Here is an 18,378-nt window from a genome sequence, read left to right on the forward strand (position 1 = left end):
TAGAATCGAAGAATCATAAGCAGCAATAATAATGACAATACTCTGTTTCTTCCTATTCATTTATCATTCATGAATGTTAACATTGTGAACATGTGAAAAGTTTGCTTTTTTCCCCTCATATGCAGTACTACATAGCTACATAATGTTACAGGTAAGAATAAAGATGCATGAAATTATGTGAGAGAAAATATTATGACCTTAAGGTCATGTAAGAACATTCCTACGTCATGTAGTATGGTAAATTGTATTCATTTACTTTCAGACAGTAAAGTATTTCTTTTTAGTGGCTCCTTGGCACTTAATATTTAGAAAAACTTGCATAAAACCTTGTGAAGCTCTGAACACACAGAACAAATGACTGAACTCAGAATGGAAAGATGTCTTTCATGGGTACTTTTATCACAGAATTATAGATTGTTTTGGTTGGAAGGGACCTGAAAGATCATCTAGTTCCAACACTCTGCCATGGGCAGGGACACCTTCCCCTAGACAAGGTTTGCACTTGTTACCTCAGATTCCTGGGATGTGCTTTTCAAGGGTCACCCATCACACTTTAGTCTTGCTGGAATCTTGCATTTTCGAGAGTCGTGCGTAGACAAGGAGCTAGCTAACAATTCTTTAATGTATTGCTTTCTTATTACTAAAAGTGCTATCAGTAAAGCTTACCTTTTGCTGATGCTTACCTTTTGCTTTTACTTCCTTACTAATGTTGGACCAGCTTTGTCTTCTCCTTTCCGCCTTTTTATTATTTTCACATTTATTTTTTATGTTTCTGTCTTACAACTGTAAGGTATTTGGAAAGATTTAGGTTGTTCTTTTTATCTGTGCAGTTTTTATCACCTGCGTATGCAGAATGAAGCATTGATTCTGAGAGTTACAGGCCCTACTACTATTTATGTTAAGTTTAGCAGGATAAAAATCAGGGGTTTGTTTTTTTTTTTTTTTTAGCTCTGAAGTACTTTTTACTTCAGGACTCTCTAAAACTATTACTATGAAGTCAGAGTAATAGTTGTGGTAGTACTGCCAGACATTAAATTTCCACCTTGCTCTGGAGTCTTTCTATTAAGTAGTCGTTAATGAGAAAAGTTCTGTAGTGTTCCTGAATTATGTCTATTGCTGGTAGAACGTCCCTTAAAGCAGTGTCCTGCATAATCAGGTTTTAAGACTTCTGATTTGATAGTATTTTTTTCTAAGCTTCAGATATTCTTTTCTTTGTACTTACAGTTTATCATATTTTTTAAAAATCTTAAGTAGCAATGTTTCTTTTTCAACAGAAATGTTTATAGTTTCTTGCTTTCCGGTGTACAATGTTTATTTCAAAACAAATGAACACAGAAAGTAGTACAGTAGAAGATATATTTATTTAGTATTAAATACATTTACCACTCTATGTGCATAGAGAGTACCTAGCAGCATGATTATAGAGCTTTGTGAGAGAGTTAGTTAGACAACAATAACCAAGTTATTAAGCACATCCTCCAATGACTATATAATAACATAGTCCACATTTACTTTTTTTTACTGCTGTCTTTGACATCACAGTTTGAGTTATGCCTTTTTCATTTTAAGCCATGGAAATCCCACCAAGTATGGCTGAGTGTAAATACAGCTCCTTTCTGATCCTCCTTTGCCCTTTCATCATGTGGTCCAGAAGAAATTCACAGTGACAAAAATAATCTGCCAGAATATTGAGAGGGGGTAAATAGGAAAAGGGTATTTAACTGAGATGAACTGTGTAATATTTATAAACAAATCTTGGAAATCATATTGTTTGGACTTCATAAGTGCAAACACTTAATAAAACTTTGATTGCCTGGAAATCTTAAATATTTGTTTAAGGTAAACTGATTTTGTAACTGATTTTGTATCGTATTTCTGACCTATTGCAAAAAATGTGGAGTTTACTAGCAAGATCTACTCTAAATCAGTTTAGTTTTGGGGGAAGGTGAGGATTTCTATTATTAAATAACTGCTTTATTATCCATAATTGAAGTTGGCTTAGTAGGATTGTTCTGTTTGTTTAGTTAATTTTCAGGATTAAGATGACTTCAGTTTTTCTTAAAGCTCCATACAGATATACTAAAACATATACAATCTTGTTTTGAGAAAAATATGTATGCAACTAGAGTATTTATTCTGGCATTTATTGGGAGAATCACAGTTGGGTTAATATGGTTTAAGGTTTCTTAAACAATGGAGAGAATAATTTGCCTCTGGGAGTGTTTTATGATAGCCTGGTTATTACAAACCTCATATACAATACATTGTGACAGAGAAGTTAAAATAGTCTTCCACAATGTTGTTGAAAGGTAAAAAAGACAAATTAATGGATTATCTTCTAAAGGTCAAATGACTAAGGAAACTAAAATGTTGACTCTCAGTGAATGCTTAACATTTTCAATGCTTTCAATCTCCAAATCTCTTTTTTAATCTCAGCTAATTTTAAAGTAGTCATTCTTTGCATATTTTCCTTGCCTTTGGCCATTGTTATATCCTTGGCCATCTGTGCTCTAATGTTGAGTAGTGTTGAGTTAGTAACGTTAAATTAAAATATACAAACATTGCATGTATTTTGGTAATAATTTAGAAGATCAAACAATTTTTTTATCATATACATGCTATTTTCCAGAAGAAAAAAGAGGAAAGACTTAGAGTGGTAAAAAAACATGCTGATAATATTACTTCAACAAGATCTGGCCTAAATTTGAATTTGAAACCTGAGTTTACTGGAGTAACACAGGAAAAAATACTTGTCTTGGGGGAAAAAAATATTTATGACACTGCATTACTCCTTTTTAAAGTCTTAATTACAGCTTTTTCCAATTGCAGCGCATTGGATATGGTATTAAAATACATATTTCACATTATTTAATGCATTTTTAAAAATGCAGTGGTTGAGTGATGCGAATATTTTCTTTTTATAGATCACTGACCAGAGTGCCTGTAGACAAGAAAATGCGAAATGAAATAGAAGAAAATCAGAAGGTTTGTTTTTATTTCTTCAAATGGGCATTGAGTTACTATAATATTACTGGTTTTAGAGTTTTATATTAGTGTAGCAACTTTCACATAGTTTCTGTCAGAAATAGAGAGCTGTTTGTCTTAAACATCTTTTACTAAATAAATGACGTTGAAATACTTAATTCAGATTTTTCACTTCTCTTCTTCCCTCTTTCGATTTTGCAGAATTAGGCAAGTACAAATACATTTTAAATAAATTGTATAGAGTGTTATGTTCAGTTATAAATTGTGTGCTGTGGTAGCAAAATAGGTGTAAATTAACTTTCTAAAGCTTTGGTGTCAGTCAACATATGCTAGCTTTGAGCTCTCCGCATTCTCAGAATCACACATGCAACTATTCTGCAACATATTTTGAATATCATGTGTAATAGATGGTGCTTTTATTTTCTTTTTTGATGCACTGCATCTTTTGTGCCTTCTATCACATGAGGAGTCACAGTTCATGTGATTTTGACTGGTCTGAGATGTATCCTGAGTTTCTATGTTGTGTTTGTCAGATTCATGATATCTCTTGTATTTTCTGTCTCAATTCAGAGTTCAGATTTTTTCTTTCAAGTTGAGTGTTAAAATTAAATGTTAGCCACTGTGCTTTGAGGGCTGGTCAGACAGAATGACATCCATAGCACTGTCCTTGATCTTCAGAACATGTATTTTCATATGGTGTTAAAACTGACCAGCACTATAGCGAAAGGGATGTATTTCTTACTTACAGCATTCTGCTACTTTTGCAACATTTCCAGGTATCATTTTGCTTTGTATCCATACAGGCCTTTTCTTCTTGCCTTGCCAAGACTGGTATCTCTAGGGAAATGCTTTTCCAGTTTTTTCCACCTAGAACAGTGAAAATGCTGAATGTCCCTTTTGCACTGATGTAGCTTTCTCATAAAGAGCATGTCATCTCCACTGCTCAACATTAGGCAGGCCTTTTTTTTTCTTCTTGCACTAGTGAAAAGTCTCACAGTTTTTGTTCAAGGAAGCAAATCAGTATCTGCATCATGCTTCATTGCTTTCTACATATAGTGAGGTATGCATTTTCCTGTATGTCTTTGCTGTTAAGGTTATCATCAGGATAAAGCAAAACAAAGCCCTGATAATCGTGGTTTCACCAGAGTAAGAGTGTTAGTATCAGGACTTTCCTTGTTTCTTGATGAGGTCTTTACAATGTCTTTCTCCAGTTATAGCTCTGTTAACACAAAAAATCAAAAACTACTCCTGTACCCCAAAATGCAAAAAAGTGAAGGTGTATCAGGAATTAGAATTATTACTGAATATAAGGATTAATTAAGTAACTTAAATTTGGGTTGAAATTAAGATGTCTTCGTTTAGGCACATCTGTAGGATGTCTAAGCTCCTGATATGACAAGAAATATGTAGTCAGTGAACATCAAAAACAAGGTAGCTCACTCAATGGTTGTTTTGTGGGGCATTATTGAGTTGCCTAAACTTGAACTTCTGATGTCATTTGAGATGCCTCAGGCTGTCCAAGATAGCTGCATAGGTCTGGCAGATGTTTGCACTGGGGCATCCATTCTCTTTTGCCTGACCCATACTTTCCAGTCCAAGATGCCCTATCCTGAAACAAATGACGTTGGGTATCTATTTGGTTGGTCAGCTGAATCACTCATATGATTCCATGACTGTAATAAATACATTAACTACAAGAGGATCTTAGGCACCTATCCCACTAAGTTTAAATTTCATACAACATCCTACCTGCAGTCTAAAGGCTACAGGTCTTAGACAGCTAAAAACTGCAATATTTTGAATAAAAGTGGGGAAACTTCCTGAAAACTGCTGCTGGAGCACAATAAATTGGCATGTGCATTCTTGAACTGCAGTACATCCATCTAGCAGCTGGAGAGATATGATCTCATGCTGTGTGTAACTGGATGATTCCCTCTCAAGATAATGAAAGTTGAATAGGAAATGCAATGAGAGGAAATAAAGGTATTAAAAGTTGAAAGGCATGTGATGATTTAGGTATAATGAATTGATATCTAAGAAATAGACAAAGAACTGCTATAGATAAAAGAATAAAAAAAATTAACCACAACTCACAACTTCAGTGCAAGTTTGCTGACAGTTTAGCAAGAAAATACTATATGAGTATTATCAACTTTGAATTCTAGTCTTGGATGCCAAAATACTCCTTCCATCAGAGTTGTTACAATAAATGAATGCTCTTCTGAACAATCAAATGCCTTGCATGAGACCGGTATAAATCTCAGCTCTGATTCAGCTCAGTTCTTTTTCTGTGGCAGCACTGAAGGATTTGAAAAACTTTCAGACTCCCATTTCCATACCCAGTGCTGACAATTTTTTTGTTGTTCTTGCATTCATTTTAGTTAGTACTAAGATTTATATGACCTACATCAGCCAGTTGCGGTCTTTCTCAGTATCTGTGTTTACATGAGTATCTGGGCTTATAGGAATGAGCAGTCAGCTCTCAATAGTGGCAAGAGATCTCTTAACCTAAATGCTAATTCCAGTGCTTCAAGGAGAGGGCCTGTTCAAGCTGATCTCACAAGATCTGTGCAAGAGCCCAAGAAGGATCATGCTAAGATTTCTTGAAGCTGTCATCCTCTTTACATTCATTGTTCACTCCTAGGGTCCAGTGGCATTAAGGGGGATTTTTCTGTGGTCACAGTACTTCATGGCAAAACAGTGGTATTAAAACTATAATCCAAGTTGGACTTGCTAACTACAGAAAAATTCCAGGGTTTTAGGTGCTGCTCTGCCTGGTGTAGGGGAGTCTCATCACTGTGTGTTTAATTTTGTCCCATCTGCCTGTTTTGGTTGTGTCTCATGATCTGTGTAGGTAAATGATCAGAAATTTCACCTGCTGCAGGGTCACTTGGCACTGTCAGGATTCTGTGGATTTTGGCTGCTTAGAAGGGATGTAGAGAGTGAAACTTGGGAGGGTGTGTAATTCTGTGTGAAGCTGTAGTAGGAAATATGTAAATATGAGACACCAGCTGCTACTTCTAGGTTGTTTCTTTTTAATGGATGCATGAGGTTTAAGAAAGATAAACATGAAGTTCTGCACTTGGCCAGAGTAATCCAAAGCAGCAGTTGATTGTGAAGAAGACAGACATCTTTCCTGCTTTGGGACATAGAGGGGGAAAAAAAAATCAAAAAATCTGTCATTTATAGAAAGATACAGAGTATATGATTGGGAATAAAGTGAGTTTTATAAATCGGGAAAGCAATTAAATTATCCCTTTTTTTTTCCTTATCTGATCACAGGAAACTTATTCCCATGCATTTATGCTCCTCATTTTGAAAGCCCACTGACATCCATTTTTCAAATGCTTGCTAAAATTTTCATGAAAGATAATAACTAAACCTAAAAAAAGAATGTCTTCTGGTTATTTCTTAACATCAGGGGAATGCAACCCCTCCCAAAGCCACAATATTCTTCACATTATATGTGTTCAGATATTTTGTAACAAGCATATGCAATTATATTACTCTTCTGTAAATCCACATACAAAAAAAGCAATGAAAACACTACAAAGTTCAGATTAGACCATTAGAATAAATTAAATTTACAAATTTCAAAAGCTGTTTTTCAAGGTCATGGATGGGTTTTGGACTTGCATGAAAATTCTTTCTGTGTGAGGTTCAGGCTTATCACAGCTGCATTTCTCCTTTATTGAGGGCTCTGCCTTTCATAGTCTGGTATTAGGTGCCACTACGTATTTCCATTCTGCTTTGGGTTGTGAAAATGTTTATACTAAGGAATATGGTACCTCTTCAATGAATTATGAGTAATATGCATACCTGTTGGATTACAAGAGGCTTCAAGTAAACTGTTGTCTCATCTATGTGGGGTTGCACTGGTAATGCCACAAACCAGTTAGCTTTGGCTTTACTTCATTTACCTGTGGGAAAGTAACCACTGTAAAGAAATAATATGGCTTTCAATGTTTTCCTGTTTTTTCTCTCATTTGCTCAGTAGTAGGCTTTTAAGTGGAATAGTACATGCAGCTTGAGTTGCTTGCTCTTAATTGTGCTTTCGAACAAAGTGTGGCTTTGTTCACACTTACTTTGTTGAGCAACTGGGAGCTAAATGGGAAAAAGATACATCTTTCTCACCTTGCATTTTTCCTGCATATTTTTTGTGCTCTCCATTCCTTTGTTCAGAATTAAAACAGATCTGGAAATCTGACTGCTTCTCATGGGGTGAGCTGGAATAAACTACTGCTGTTGCTCCTGATACTTACCTTGCTACAGCCACCAGAGATTGAACAGTGTGGTGCCTCACAGCTCTCTGAAATAAAATAAGGCATACTTTACTCCATCAATACTTACTTTCTCGTGTATTAATTTATTGTGGATTTTATTTTCTTCTCTGCAAAGCAAGGATATGCTATGGTATCCCTTCCTGATCTATATTTTTTCCCAAGGTCCCTTTGTTAGATGAGATTATATGTTCCTAGTCTGTCTTTCTCAATTCCCTGTAAGCATTACAACTACAGAGTTTTTGGAACTGTGAAAGATGTTAAGCTAGTTTCAAGTGGAGGTCTGAAAGACAGGTACAGATCTCCCTTTGTTGTATGGAATAAAGGAGTAATACAAGTAAAACTTACAAGGCATATTTCTGTATGTGTATGTGTTTTCACTTTCTGTTGGCAGACACTGGGAATGTCTTCTTATCTTGACCTTGTACAGGTAGGGACAGTATAGGTTGTTGGAGGGGGGAATTATCAGCTATTTTTAGTTGTATTTGTACATTGAAAGTGTCCTAAATAGAAGTCGTAGAAGTATGTTGTCAATATTTTTACCAACAACACTCAGCTGAAGAAAGAAATGTGGAAGAGATTTGATGTGTCTGTTTTGCAGAATTGCTTTAAGTTTCATTTTATATATAAATATATTTATATATGTTTATTAGCATTGACAAATAACTAAGTAAGTTAGCAGTACTTTTTACTTTGCAGCATTTTCATGAAATTCTTGGAATCCAACCTGGAGAAGGACGTTTATTTCTAAATGGCCTTCATATTGACCTGGATTTTCATGATCCTTTTAGGTAAGATGGTGTGTTTTGTTTGAAGATTATAGAATTAATAATAATAATGGAGAAGTTGTGCTCATGGTGACAGATAATCTCAGCTGGGGGCCAGGAAGTGCTCGGATAGAGGGAATACTGGTTTACAGTAGGTTTGCTCATATTCAAATATGAGCAACGTTTCACTCTGCTGTCATGCCACTTTTACTAATAATCAATTAAATTCCTTCATACAAAATAAATGTGAATAAATGAGAGTTGTATAATCTGTTATAATTCTGTTTTGAAATAAGTTGGAGACATAGAGTTATTAACGGATTTTGTTTTAAACATTTGACTGCAGGAGAATATAAAAATTATTTTCAATGCTAAAAATAATCCTCATGTTAATAGTTTTTGAAATATTTTTTATTTTGATGTCATGACAAGACTTCTGTGTAGACATAAAGCATTTTGTCTTCCTGAAAAAGTATCTTAGAGACGCTTAAACTGGAAGGAAAAGTGATGCATGGCCTTCATGAACTTGGAATCAAAGAGGAGACCTTGAGTAAATTCATGAGGTTGCATATACATCCTACAGATGACACTTATGCACTAGATATTCGTCACTCTTCAATAATAGTAAGTAGTTTAACAATTGCTTATTTAAATATTGCATATTTTTTAAAGCTATGTATGTGATACGGTCTATCTTTTTTTGTAGTGTAATTGAAATACTAGGCATAAAACCATATATCAATAAGTAGTTTAAAATATTTTGGAGGGTGATATATTAATATCTTTATGTATTTTAGGAGTAATTTTGTCTAGCCTATACTTTATTAAAATTTTAAGATGTAGGATGTTTAAATGAAAAGAGAAATATATCTAAGAGTACTTGCACACTCACAGCTATAGAATTTGATTTTACAGCAATTAATCTAGTTACATAATATCTTCATATTATGCAGGGCTGCTAAATGTTCTTCAGAAGTGTGATATGTGGATAATAATGATAAATTGTGGACAACTTAAATATTTTGTTTCTAATTGTCCAACGACTCTGCTTTTTTCCTCTTGTTCAGTATTTATACAGTTTTCATTACAAAGCTTATATGCCAGTGGAAAAGGCACTAAAATACTAATATTCATCACTTGAAAGAACCATATATTCACTCCTCTGTTTGCCAAGGCATGCACAGAAAACAGTAGAGGAACAAATTAGCCATATATTCATTAGTTATTTTGATATAGCTAAAGTGCTGCTGCTGCAGGTTATAGATAAATACTGTGTTTGTCTTACAAGATGGTTATGGTGTGTTACACGTATCTTTGTGACATGTTATTATGACCTTTGTATTGTGAAAGTAGTTTCCACACTTGAAAAAACTGTTTTATTTACATCCTGATGCAGAGTACAAATGGTCTTTTTTCCTTCTTCATTCATTACTAGTTTTATTATGTACGGCAAATAAAAACCTCAAACAACTGGATTGAAAAGAAAAAAAAAATAATTTTAGAAGCTATTTACTCTTACTATTTAAAAAAACCCTCACTTTTTACTCTTTCTAGCTTTTGATGTGTTGTAAAATGTTTACTTGCACATACATATTTTTCTCAGTGTTTAATGTGTGTTTGTTAAATGACTGCCTTTTTTTGTTTCAGTGGATTAATAACATAGAACAAGACTACAGCTATAGCACATGGCCTGCAAGCTATCAAGAACTGCTAAAACCTGCATTTCCTGGTGTTATACAGCAGATTAGACGCAATTTATATAATTTGGTAAGTTTGGAGAACTTGGGTTTTTTTTGCATAGTGCGAATACTTATATGTGAACAGGTAATTTATTGAAATAATACACATGCTGTATTCATTATGAAGGTTCGCATTTCATGTTTTCTGTGTGGGTCTGCTAATAGTAATGGAAATCTTTTTGTATAGTGAGTCATATGTGATTATTAGTCTGATTTCCAGAAGTGGATTTACACACAGTTTTATCGTGAGCTTTTTTTTATGACATATAGGTAATTCACTACTATCAGTTTATTTTCTTCATAGTACGCTACTTAGAGAAGGCAATGATAACTGTCCTTGTTTTAGAGATGGTAAAATGAGGTGCAAAAACATTTAAAGTATAAAGCATGCTAATTCCAATGTCTTGAAGCCTAATGTTTCCCCTGTACATAGTATTCTGTATCACTTAGTAGGCTAAGGAAACAGCTATTGCTGATTTAAATTGGGATTTAAATTACAGAAGGTAATTGTATGAATCATAGAATGGTTTTGGTTGGAAGGGACCTTAAAGATCATCTAGTTCCAACCCCCCTGTTTCTTTTGGTGCAGCCCAGTACACAGTTGATTTTCTGGGCTGTGAGCACACACTGTCAGCTCATGTCCAGCTTTTTATCCAGCACCCCTAAGCCCTCCTGCTCAAGGCTTCTCTGAATCCCTTTGTCCCCCAGCCTGTATTCATACCAAGGGTTGCCCAGACCCAGGTGCAGGACCTTGCACTTGGCCTAGTTAAACACCATGAGTTTCACATGGGCCCACTGCTCAAGATTGTCCAGGTCCCTCTGAATGGCAACACATCCCTCAGGCATATCAACTGCATCACTTGCCTTGGTGTCATCCACACACTTGCTGAGGGTACACTTGATCCCACTGTCTGTGTCATTGATGAATATGTTAAGCAGTACTGTTCCCAACATGGGCCCCTGAGGACACAACTTTGCACTGATCTCCATCCAGACGTTAACCTGTTGACCACTACTCTCTGGATGTGACCATACGGCCAATTCCTTATCCACCAAGTAGTCCATCCATCAAATCCATCTTTCACCAACTTAGAGAGAAGGATGTTGTGGGGGACTGTGTCAAAGGCCCTTACAGAAGTCCAGAGAGATGACATCCATAGCTTTTCCCTTGGCCATTGATGTAGTGACGCCAAGTGACATGAAGCTCAGTATATAAAAGACAACCAAAGTACAGGCCGTATATAATAAAGAAATGTATGTTCACAATGAAGCATGTGTCTAATATGAAGTAGATTGCATTCAGAATTAAATATTGTTGAATATTTAATATATTTGAATATATAATAAATACAGCTAGATTATAGAACTCTACAAGATATTTAACTATAATCTGAGGGAGAGGGAGTGTTCAAACTTTTAAAAATTATTCTGCTGCATTTCAGCTACTTTAGCAAAATTATTATAAATTCTGAGGGGAGTTGCAGCACAAAGCTGAATAAATAAGGTATCGATGTCATAATTAAGTCGGCATAAGGATAATCTACCTATGCAGACACATCCCAATTATGTGAGACAGGAAGGAAGAATTCTGTCCCAGTGCTCCACTTTTTAATTAAAAAGTTTTAAGTCAATATATTCTGTTTATTTATTTTAGTCTGATTTTCACAGCAGAAGAGAGTTAGTTGAAAGAAGTAATGTGAAAAACAGCATTGGATCCTTTTTAATTAAATATCAAGTCCCTTAATAAAAACAAAGTATTGGCATGGAGTCTTTTAAAAGACAGTAGTGATATCACTTCATTTGAAGGTCAATATATGATTAAATCCTGTTTTCAGTATTTGGTCCAAATTCATTAATTTTGAAGTTATTTTCATTTATACTCTTAACATTTTCTTACAATGAATGCCCTAAGAAACTGAAAACAGTTGGGGCACACAGCTCCTTTGGAAATTTCTGTTCTTATATTACATTTTATGTCTGAAAAAAGAATAAAAAATGACATGAAGAATAAATATTGGCTGTGTATTATGTTTTCTCTTCTTAGGTACTTTTTATTGATCCTGTCCAAGAAGATACAGGTGATTATATGAAACTGGCAGAATTATTCTATCATCATAATGTACCCCTTAGGTAAGGAAGACTGAAAGTCTTGAAGAAAAGTCTTAACAGTTGATTTCCTTTTTATTCTTTTTCATCTTCTGTTCTGCTAGGCAAACGTGAATTCAAATGAAAGCCAGTTCAACAGCATTCTAGTCAAACACACTGGTTACCCACTTGTATTAAGCTTACCTGGGTATTAAGTATTCTTAAGCAAATAGGTTGCAAGGGGTAACATACCCGAGTGTGTGGAAAATGAGCTGCAGAAGTCTGATGAAAGTTATCTTGTTGAATAGTCCCACTGGATGCCCATGTGAAGATGAATTCTAAGCAAAATGTTCTGTAAGTAAAACAGGATTCAAGGGCATTTTCAGTTTAGTTCTTTCAGCTGTGGTGGCTTCACCTGATTTTGTGCATTTGGAGATCAAAGAATTCCAGACCCGGATGTAATTTCTAAATATTTAGCAATCCTCAGTGGGTTTCTCTTCCATAAACTTTTCTGTTTTCCCCTTGCATTCATGTAAAGTTTTAGCACCCACAGTAGCTTTTTCCAGGTTTTTTCACAGTTGAACTAAGTGGTGTATGAAGAACTGCTTTGCTTGTTCTGAGACAGACTTTCAATAGCTTAATTTGCAGTCTCTATAGTCCTTATAATTGGGAATGAAAATAAGCGGTCTATCCTGCTTCTCCAGATGCCAGTCATGAGTTTATAAAGCTCTGCCATATTCAACCACAGTCATATCTTTCACCAGGTTACTAGTTATTCCTTGCCTGGAAGCCGTTCCTAAGGTTATTTTGTTTTCTCATTTGTCCGCCTCTGAAATTCCTGAGTTTTAATATAACTTCTCTGAGATGAGAGCAACAGCAGTGTGCACAGTATTCAAGATGTGGATGAGCCATGGAGTCTATACTGTTGTATAATATTTTGCTTTGCTGACTGTTCCTACAGTACCCAGATGACACACAACTATAGGACAAGTTATTTATGATAAGAGATGTAAAAAATGGGAGAAGCCATTAACTGTAGACCATCTTTATGCATTAATTATTATTTATATATTTTTAGAAAAGTTGCTGTATTTCTTACTTTCCTCTGTCCTTTGATCTGATGTACAATTGCTTATGTCATAGAATCACAGAATAGTTTGGGTTGGAAGGGACTTTAAAGACCATGTAGTTCCAACCCCCTGCCATAGGCAGGGGCACCTTCCACTAGACCAGGTTGCTCAAAGCTCCGTCCTTGGGGCTGGCCTTGAACCTGGCCTTGAACACTACCAGAGATGGGACAGCCACAGCTTCTTTGGGCAACCTGTAGTAGATGTGTTAAAATTTGTGTGAAAAGAAAATGAATGGTAGCATGAGGGTGGGAAAGCCCCAGAAGGTAGAAAAGGCAAAAGAAGGCTAGTAAGAATGGCATGTATTGATGACAGGACATCAAGACCCCAGCATGTCTACATGTAGCTACTCAAGACACCCATTTCAGGAATAATAGAAGGCAGATAGTGGCCAGACTAAAACAAAGACCTAAGCATTCAAGAGGTTATGGCGGGAATGTAAAGAATGTCATAACCTTCAGACAGGTAAGGAGAGAAAGGGCTGTGCGTAAATCCTAGTGATTTACAGAAATCTTAATTATGGTCAGCTTTAAATGGTAGAAAAGGCAATCCAAAATAAGTTGGTAACCTAAGCATAATCTGGGACACCTGATGAAGACTGCACAGCTGGCATCCTCTGTGTCACCATACACAGTCATGGCACCACCACCTAAGTACAGGTGTTTTCTTCATCCCTACATGCTGGACAGATTGCTTGACCGCAAACATCTTGTTCTTCTATTGTCAGTATTAGAAAGTGTGTGAAACTGATACTGTTTTAAAATGTGTGAACTCTTTTTGTTTGTTTATAGGATTGGATTTGTTTTCATTTTAAATACAAAAGAAGAAATTGATGGAAATGAAGATGCTGGAATAGCTCTTTGGAGAACTTTTAATTACATTGCAGAGGAATCTGACACATCTCAAGCCTTTACCTCGATAATTAATGTGAGTGTTTTCACACTAAATCACCTCTTACTACTTTTATTTCCTTTCTATATAGTTAGGATTTTGCTACCTTATGACAACTTGATAAGTTTGCATTTACTGTACATGGAAGTAAAATACTGAAAACTTGTATAGCATTGATAGGCTATAGAATGATTTGCAGAAATTCTTTCCTCTTCCAGGATCCAGGATGACTTGCTTTGTCATTTTACCTGTCTACAGGCTTTCTTCAAGAATCTAAAAAAGTAGATGCATGCCTTACACCTTTTAGTATTTCCTTATGAAAAATGATTCTGTATTATTTGTGTTAACATGGTGTGGTTGTGTTCTGTATCTCTTGGAGTACAGGCATTTTAATATCACTTTGGCAATCCTATAAGCTTTGAAAAACCCTTGGTTGTTTTCTAGTTTAGAAAGTGAAACAGAGTAAGATAGTTCTTTTTTGATCATGCTTGAGCTGCTCATGGGTGTAGAAAACATAGAAATATTCCAGGCTTGCAGCTTAAGGAATGAGACTGGTTTTCTGTGTGAGAGAATGCAGGTTTGTGTAAAGACAGTTATTTCAGAGGTGAGAGATGAACAGAGGCAAATAAAGTGAGCACTCTATGTGAAGACTCTGCAGGCAAAATTGTATAAGAGAACATTGTATTAATACATAATTTTTTTTCTTACTGTTTTTTTTTCCTATCATTCTGTTCAGAATGCCTAGTAACTAATGTCATGGACAAATGCAGAGAGCTTAAGATGAAAGGAATTGAGGTAACTAGGAGTACCTTGGAAGAGAAATAGAAATCCATAAGTGTTAGGGAGCTGATACACATGCGTGACTATTATCCATGACCAGATGACAAAATATCGATTTACAGAGTGCTTTTTAAAATGTTGTGTTCTTCTGTTTACTTTGTTTCATAATATAAAGAGGAGGGAATAATAAATATAATTTAAAATTATCAAAACCAGAATTAATAAAATACAGGGTTGAGATGTTCAGAGCTGTAGAGAGAAATGTATTATTCCTCATCTGAAAAGAAATAGATTGAAAAATTTTCACTTCAAATTTCTTTTGTAAGTTTGATGAAAGTAATAAAATTTTACACTGTGAAATAAAATAGCATTGGTAAGGAAAAATTATCACTGTAGGAAAAAGTATCACTGACTAATTCAGGCTTGGATTCATCCCATATAGCTTCAAGTAACTACCCATGGTTAGGTAGTTTATAGTAAGAATTTAAATTCCTTCTCTAATCAATGGAGAGAAATAAGCTTTCACATTCAGCTCACATAACTGTATTTCCTTTGTCACTTCAGATTTAGACTAAAAGTATAATAATAGATTAATCAGAACAGTGCTCTGATGGAAAATTGTGCATGTGTGATGGTGATAATTACTAAAGCAATATAAAAAATGCAGTATAGCAATAAAACCAATATAGAAGTATACCAATGTAAAATTTACTCCTGCACTATAAAAAGATATTATTTCCTTTTTTATTAATTTAGTTATATTATGATTGACAATTTATTGCATTTTTTTTATTTCTGTTACAATTCTTACAGATGTACCATGAAGTGAAAGATGGAAATGTTCTAACAGTAAATCATGTGAAAGATGTTCTTAGAAGAGAATACCCACATGCTGATGTTCAGAGCATACTAGATGTTCATTCTGAATATGATGAAGGGAGAAAGGTATGTTGAGAGGAGTGGTAAGAAATACTGCAGGACACAATTAATTGCATTTGCTACAATGGAAGATTGCTAAATGTTAAAGCAAGTACATACAGTATCTTTGAGTCAATATTTTTCTTCAGCCATGATTCAGTTGTTAGTGGAACTGTTGAAAGGGTTTCTGCATTACTACTTTCTTAAAATTTACTATTGCCTGCTGCATTCAGGAACATAAGTTGTTTTCTAGTAAGAATGTCAAGGGGCCTGTCTTGGACTTCAGAAATAATTTACCTGTGTCTTCTTGGTGAGAAGCCTGTCTTCTAGGTAAATCATTGTTTCTTTAATTATGCTTTCTGGTTATAATTTCCTTTGGGAAAGACAGCTTTCTTTTGATTTAAAGAGAAGACATTTTCATCTATAATTGATTATGTAGACAATTTTCTGCTGAAATACATATATAAAATACTGTTTTCCTTCATGTGACTTCAGCCATGCCATCTCTACAGGCTTGTGTTTCTGATACATGCCATCCATTTTATTTATTTCCTTTTATAATTTGGTATATAATGTACACTATTTTCTGTTAAAAAGGTGCTTTTTGCCTTACACCACTTGCTCCTCACTGAGTTGCATGGAGGATTTGCATGGAAGGGTGGTTTGAATCTGCCCTGGAAACCTCTAGATACACTGTGGGGCGGAAAGCTTCCTATATTGAATATTAAAGGAAGAAAAATAGCCAGCCACCAGGAGGAAGCCCCTTGTACCAGCAGGGACATTAAGACTGTGGTGAACATCAGGGAGGAGACAGTGAGATGACAGAAAGATGGATGCATAGGTGCTGCCATAGAGTAGCTGTCATCCTGAATGACAGAAAACATGAAAGGATGCAGAATAGGAAGGGGGAATTACTCACAATATATTTGTATTAATTTGTCATGCTGAATTTTCTCTGAGGAAAAATCAGCTTGTTCTGTTTTCTTATGTTTTCTTTGCTTCTGAACATAAAAGCCTTTTGATTTTGAGGGGTGCTTTCTTTGGGGAAAAGGTCTTATTTATCCATCTGAAACTGACTGTCTTAAGGTCTTTCTCCAATGTTATTTACTTAATATTTTTTTGCTAAGAGTGTTAATCAAAATAAGATTCTCATCAAGATGATAAAACAAAAGTTTTAAACCACCACATATCGATTTGTAATTTCTTTTGCCATTCTGTTTGAGAAATGAGTCTCATGTGTCCTGTTTGCTTTACAAACATTTCCTGTTTTGTCCTGGCTACTCATGAGAAGCTGTGACAGTGAATAGTGCTTGGAGATTAGAGTTCCTAGTCTCTTGAGACTAGTTTAATTTTTTGCTAAAGTCAGCCACAGTCTTACTTAATCCTGTGATATTTCTGATATGATCAGGCAGGAGCAACTTTTTATAAAAAGAGTGGCCTGGGTCCGTTGCCTCAAGCTCTGTTTAATGGCGTGCCCTTTAACAGAGAAGAGATGGATGTTGCAGAGTTAGAGACAGTTATTCTTCAGAGGATTATTGATGCCACCGGAATCTTTCAGAGGGCAGTGTTCATGGTATGTTTAACATTTCTGAATGAATGCAAGATGAAATATTCAGCGATGAATCATTTAAGTCATGTTTATATATGAATTTTTTTATAATGAGATGGCTTGAAATTAATAATATCACAAGTGAAATTACATTGCTACATTAATTGTTAGTTGTGGTTTTGAACAAGTGTATTTAGATAATACAAGACTGAAGGATCAACTTGTAGTAATTATATGGAATTTTTCAATCAGAGTCTGAGAATGTACTGCAGTTGTTTATTGAAAGATGTCTATCTATCTGCTATTTTGAAATACTGTCTGTATGATAATTATATGGTTTTGACTTGTCCAAAACTTGGTGTATATAGAAACTTTAATCTTGGTTGAAATATTATACAAATACTTGGTCTTTTTTGTCTTGAAACTAAAAGTACAGATCTAATTTTTCTCTCTTACCACAGGGTTTGTTAAATGATCATATAAATGCAATGGATTTTCTTATGGATCAGCACAATGTAGTTTCCCGTGTAAACCCCACTATTCTTGGAGCAGAGAAAAGATACGTACATTTCAGATCCACATCTGGTAACTACTTCTCTCAGACTGGCTATCGTCATGATTTTCCATGTTACGAAGTCTGACGTGTTGTATTTTATATTTTGCAGTTCCATTTGATGTGGACGACTTCTCTACTTTCTCCTTTTTGGACTCACAAGATAAAAGTGCTGTAATTTCAGACAGCATGAAGTATTTAACAAAAAAGGGTATATTCATTTTCTATATAGGTGTTATATTTATACATATATGTGGCCATTACAAATTGTTGTAATTTGCCAGTAAAATATCCCAAGTAAGTGAGTACCTCAAGGATCACATGTAAATAAATAAATTTCCTGATATCTCAGTATCTTCTTTCAGGAAACAGATCATATCCTAATATTATAAACATAAATTGTAATAGGATAGTTATTCTAGATTTTGTAGTTTTAAAATGGGATGGATGATGTGGCTAGTTGTTTTTTGTTTTACAGGCATGAAGTTTTGTAAGACTTCTGCAGTTTCCATGCTAACATGGTTTTTACTTGAGGATGTTAAAGAGACTACATTCAGTTTTTAAGTGACTCTTCATTGCAGCATTATCAAGTGAAGAATGTATAGTCTTTATAATATCTATATCAAAATTGGGCGTTTCTGCAATTTAAGGAATAATTGATTTCATTCATTATTAGCAGTATTTATTTATGCAGTAATCTTTAC

General features: G+C 34.9%; 1 protein-coding gene across 1 annotated transcript in view; it reads left to right on the forward strand.

The window, feature by feature from the left end:
* UGGT2 (UDP-glucose glycoprotein glucosyltransferase 2) overlaps positions 1–18,378 on the forward strand; it is a 78,439-nt gene that overhangs the window by 23,765 nt on the left and 36,296 nt on the right. The window contains exons 9-18 of the mRNA XM_010024716.1: positions 2,925–2,985; positions 7,965–8,056; positions 8,506–8,656; positions 9,680–9,799; positions 11,816–11,901; positions 13,775–13,910; positions 15,468–15,599; positions 16,981–17,145; positions 17,583–17,706; positions 17,787–17,885. Coding sequence (XP_010023018.1) covers positions 2,925–2,985; positions 7,965–8,056; positions 8,506–8,656; positions 9,680–9,799; positions 11,816–11,901; positions 13,775–13,910; positions 15,468–15,599; positions 16,981–17,145; positions 17,583–17,706; positions 17,787–17,885 — 1,166 coding nt within the window. The remainder of the gene's footprint in view (positions 1–2,924; positions 2,986–7,964; positions 8,057–8,505; positions 8,657–9,679; positions 9,800–11,815; positions 11,902–13,774; positions 13,911–15,467; positions 15,600–16,980; positions 17,146–17,582; positions 17,707–17,786; positions 17,886–18,378) is intronic.

The sequence above is a fragment of the Nestor notabilis genome, unplaced genomic scaffold (genome assembly GCF_000696875.1).
Source record: "Nestor notabilis isolate BGI_N333 unplaced genomic scaffold, ASM69687v1 scaffold2082, whole genome shotgun sequence".
Lineage (NCBI taxonomy): Eukaryota > Metazoa > Chordata > Aves > Psittaciformes > Psittacidae > Nestor > Nestor notabilis.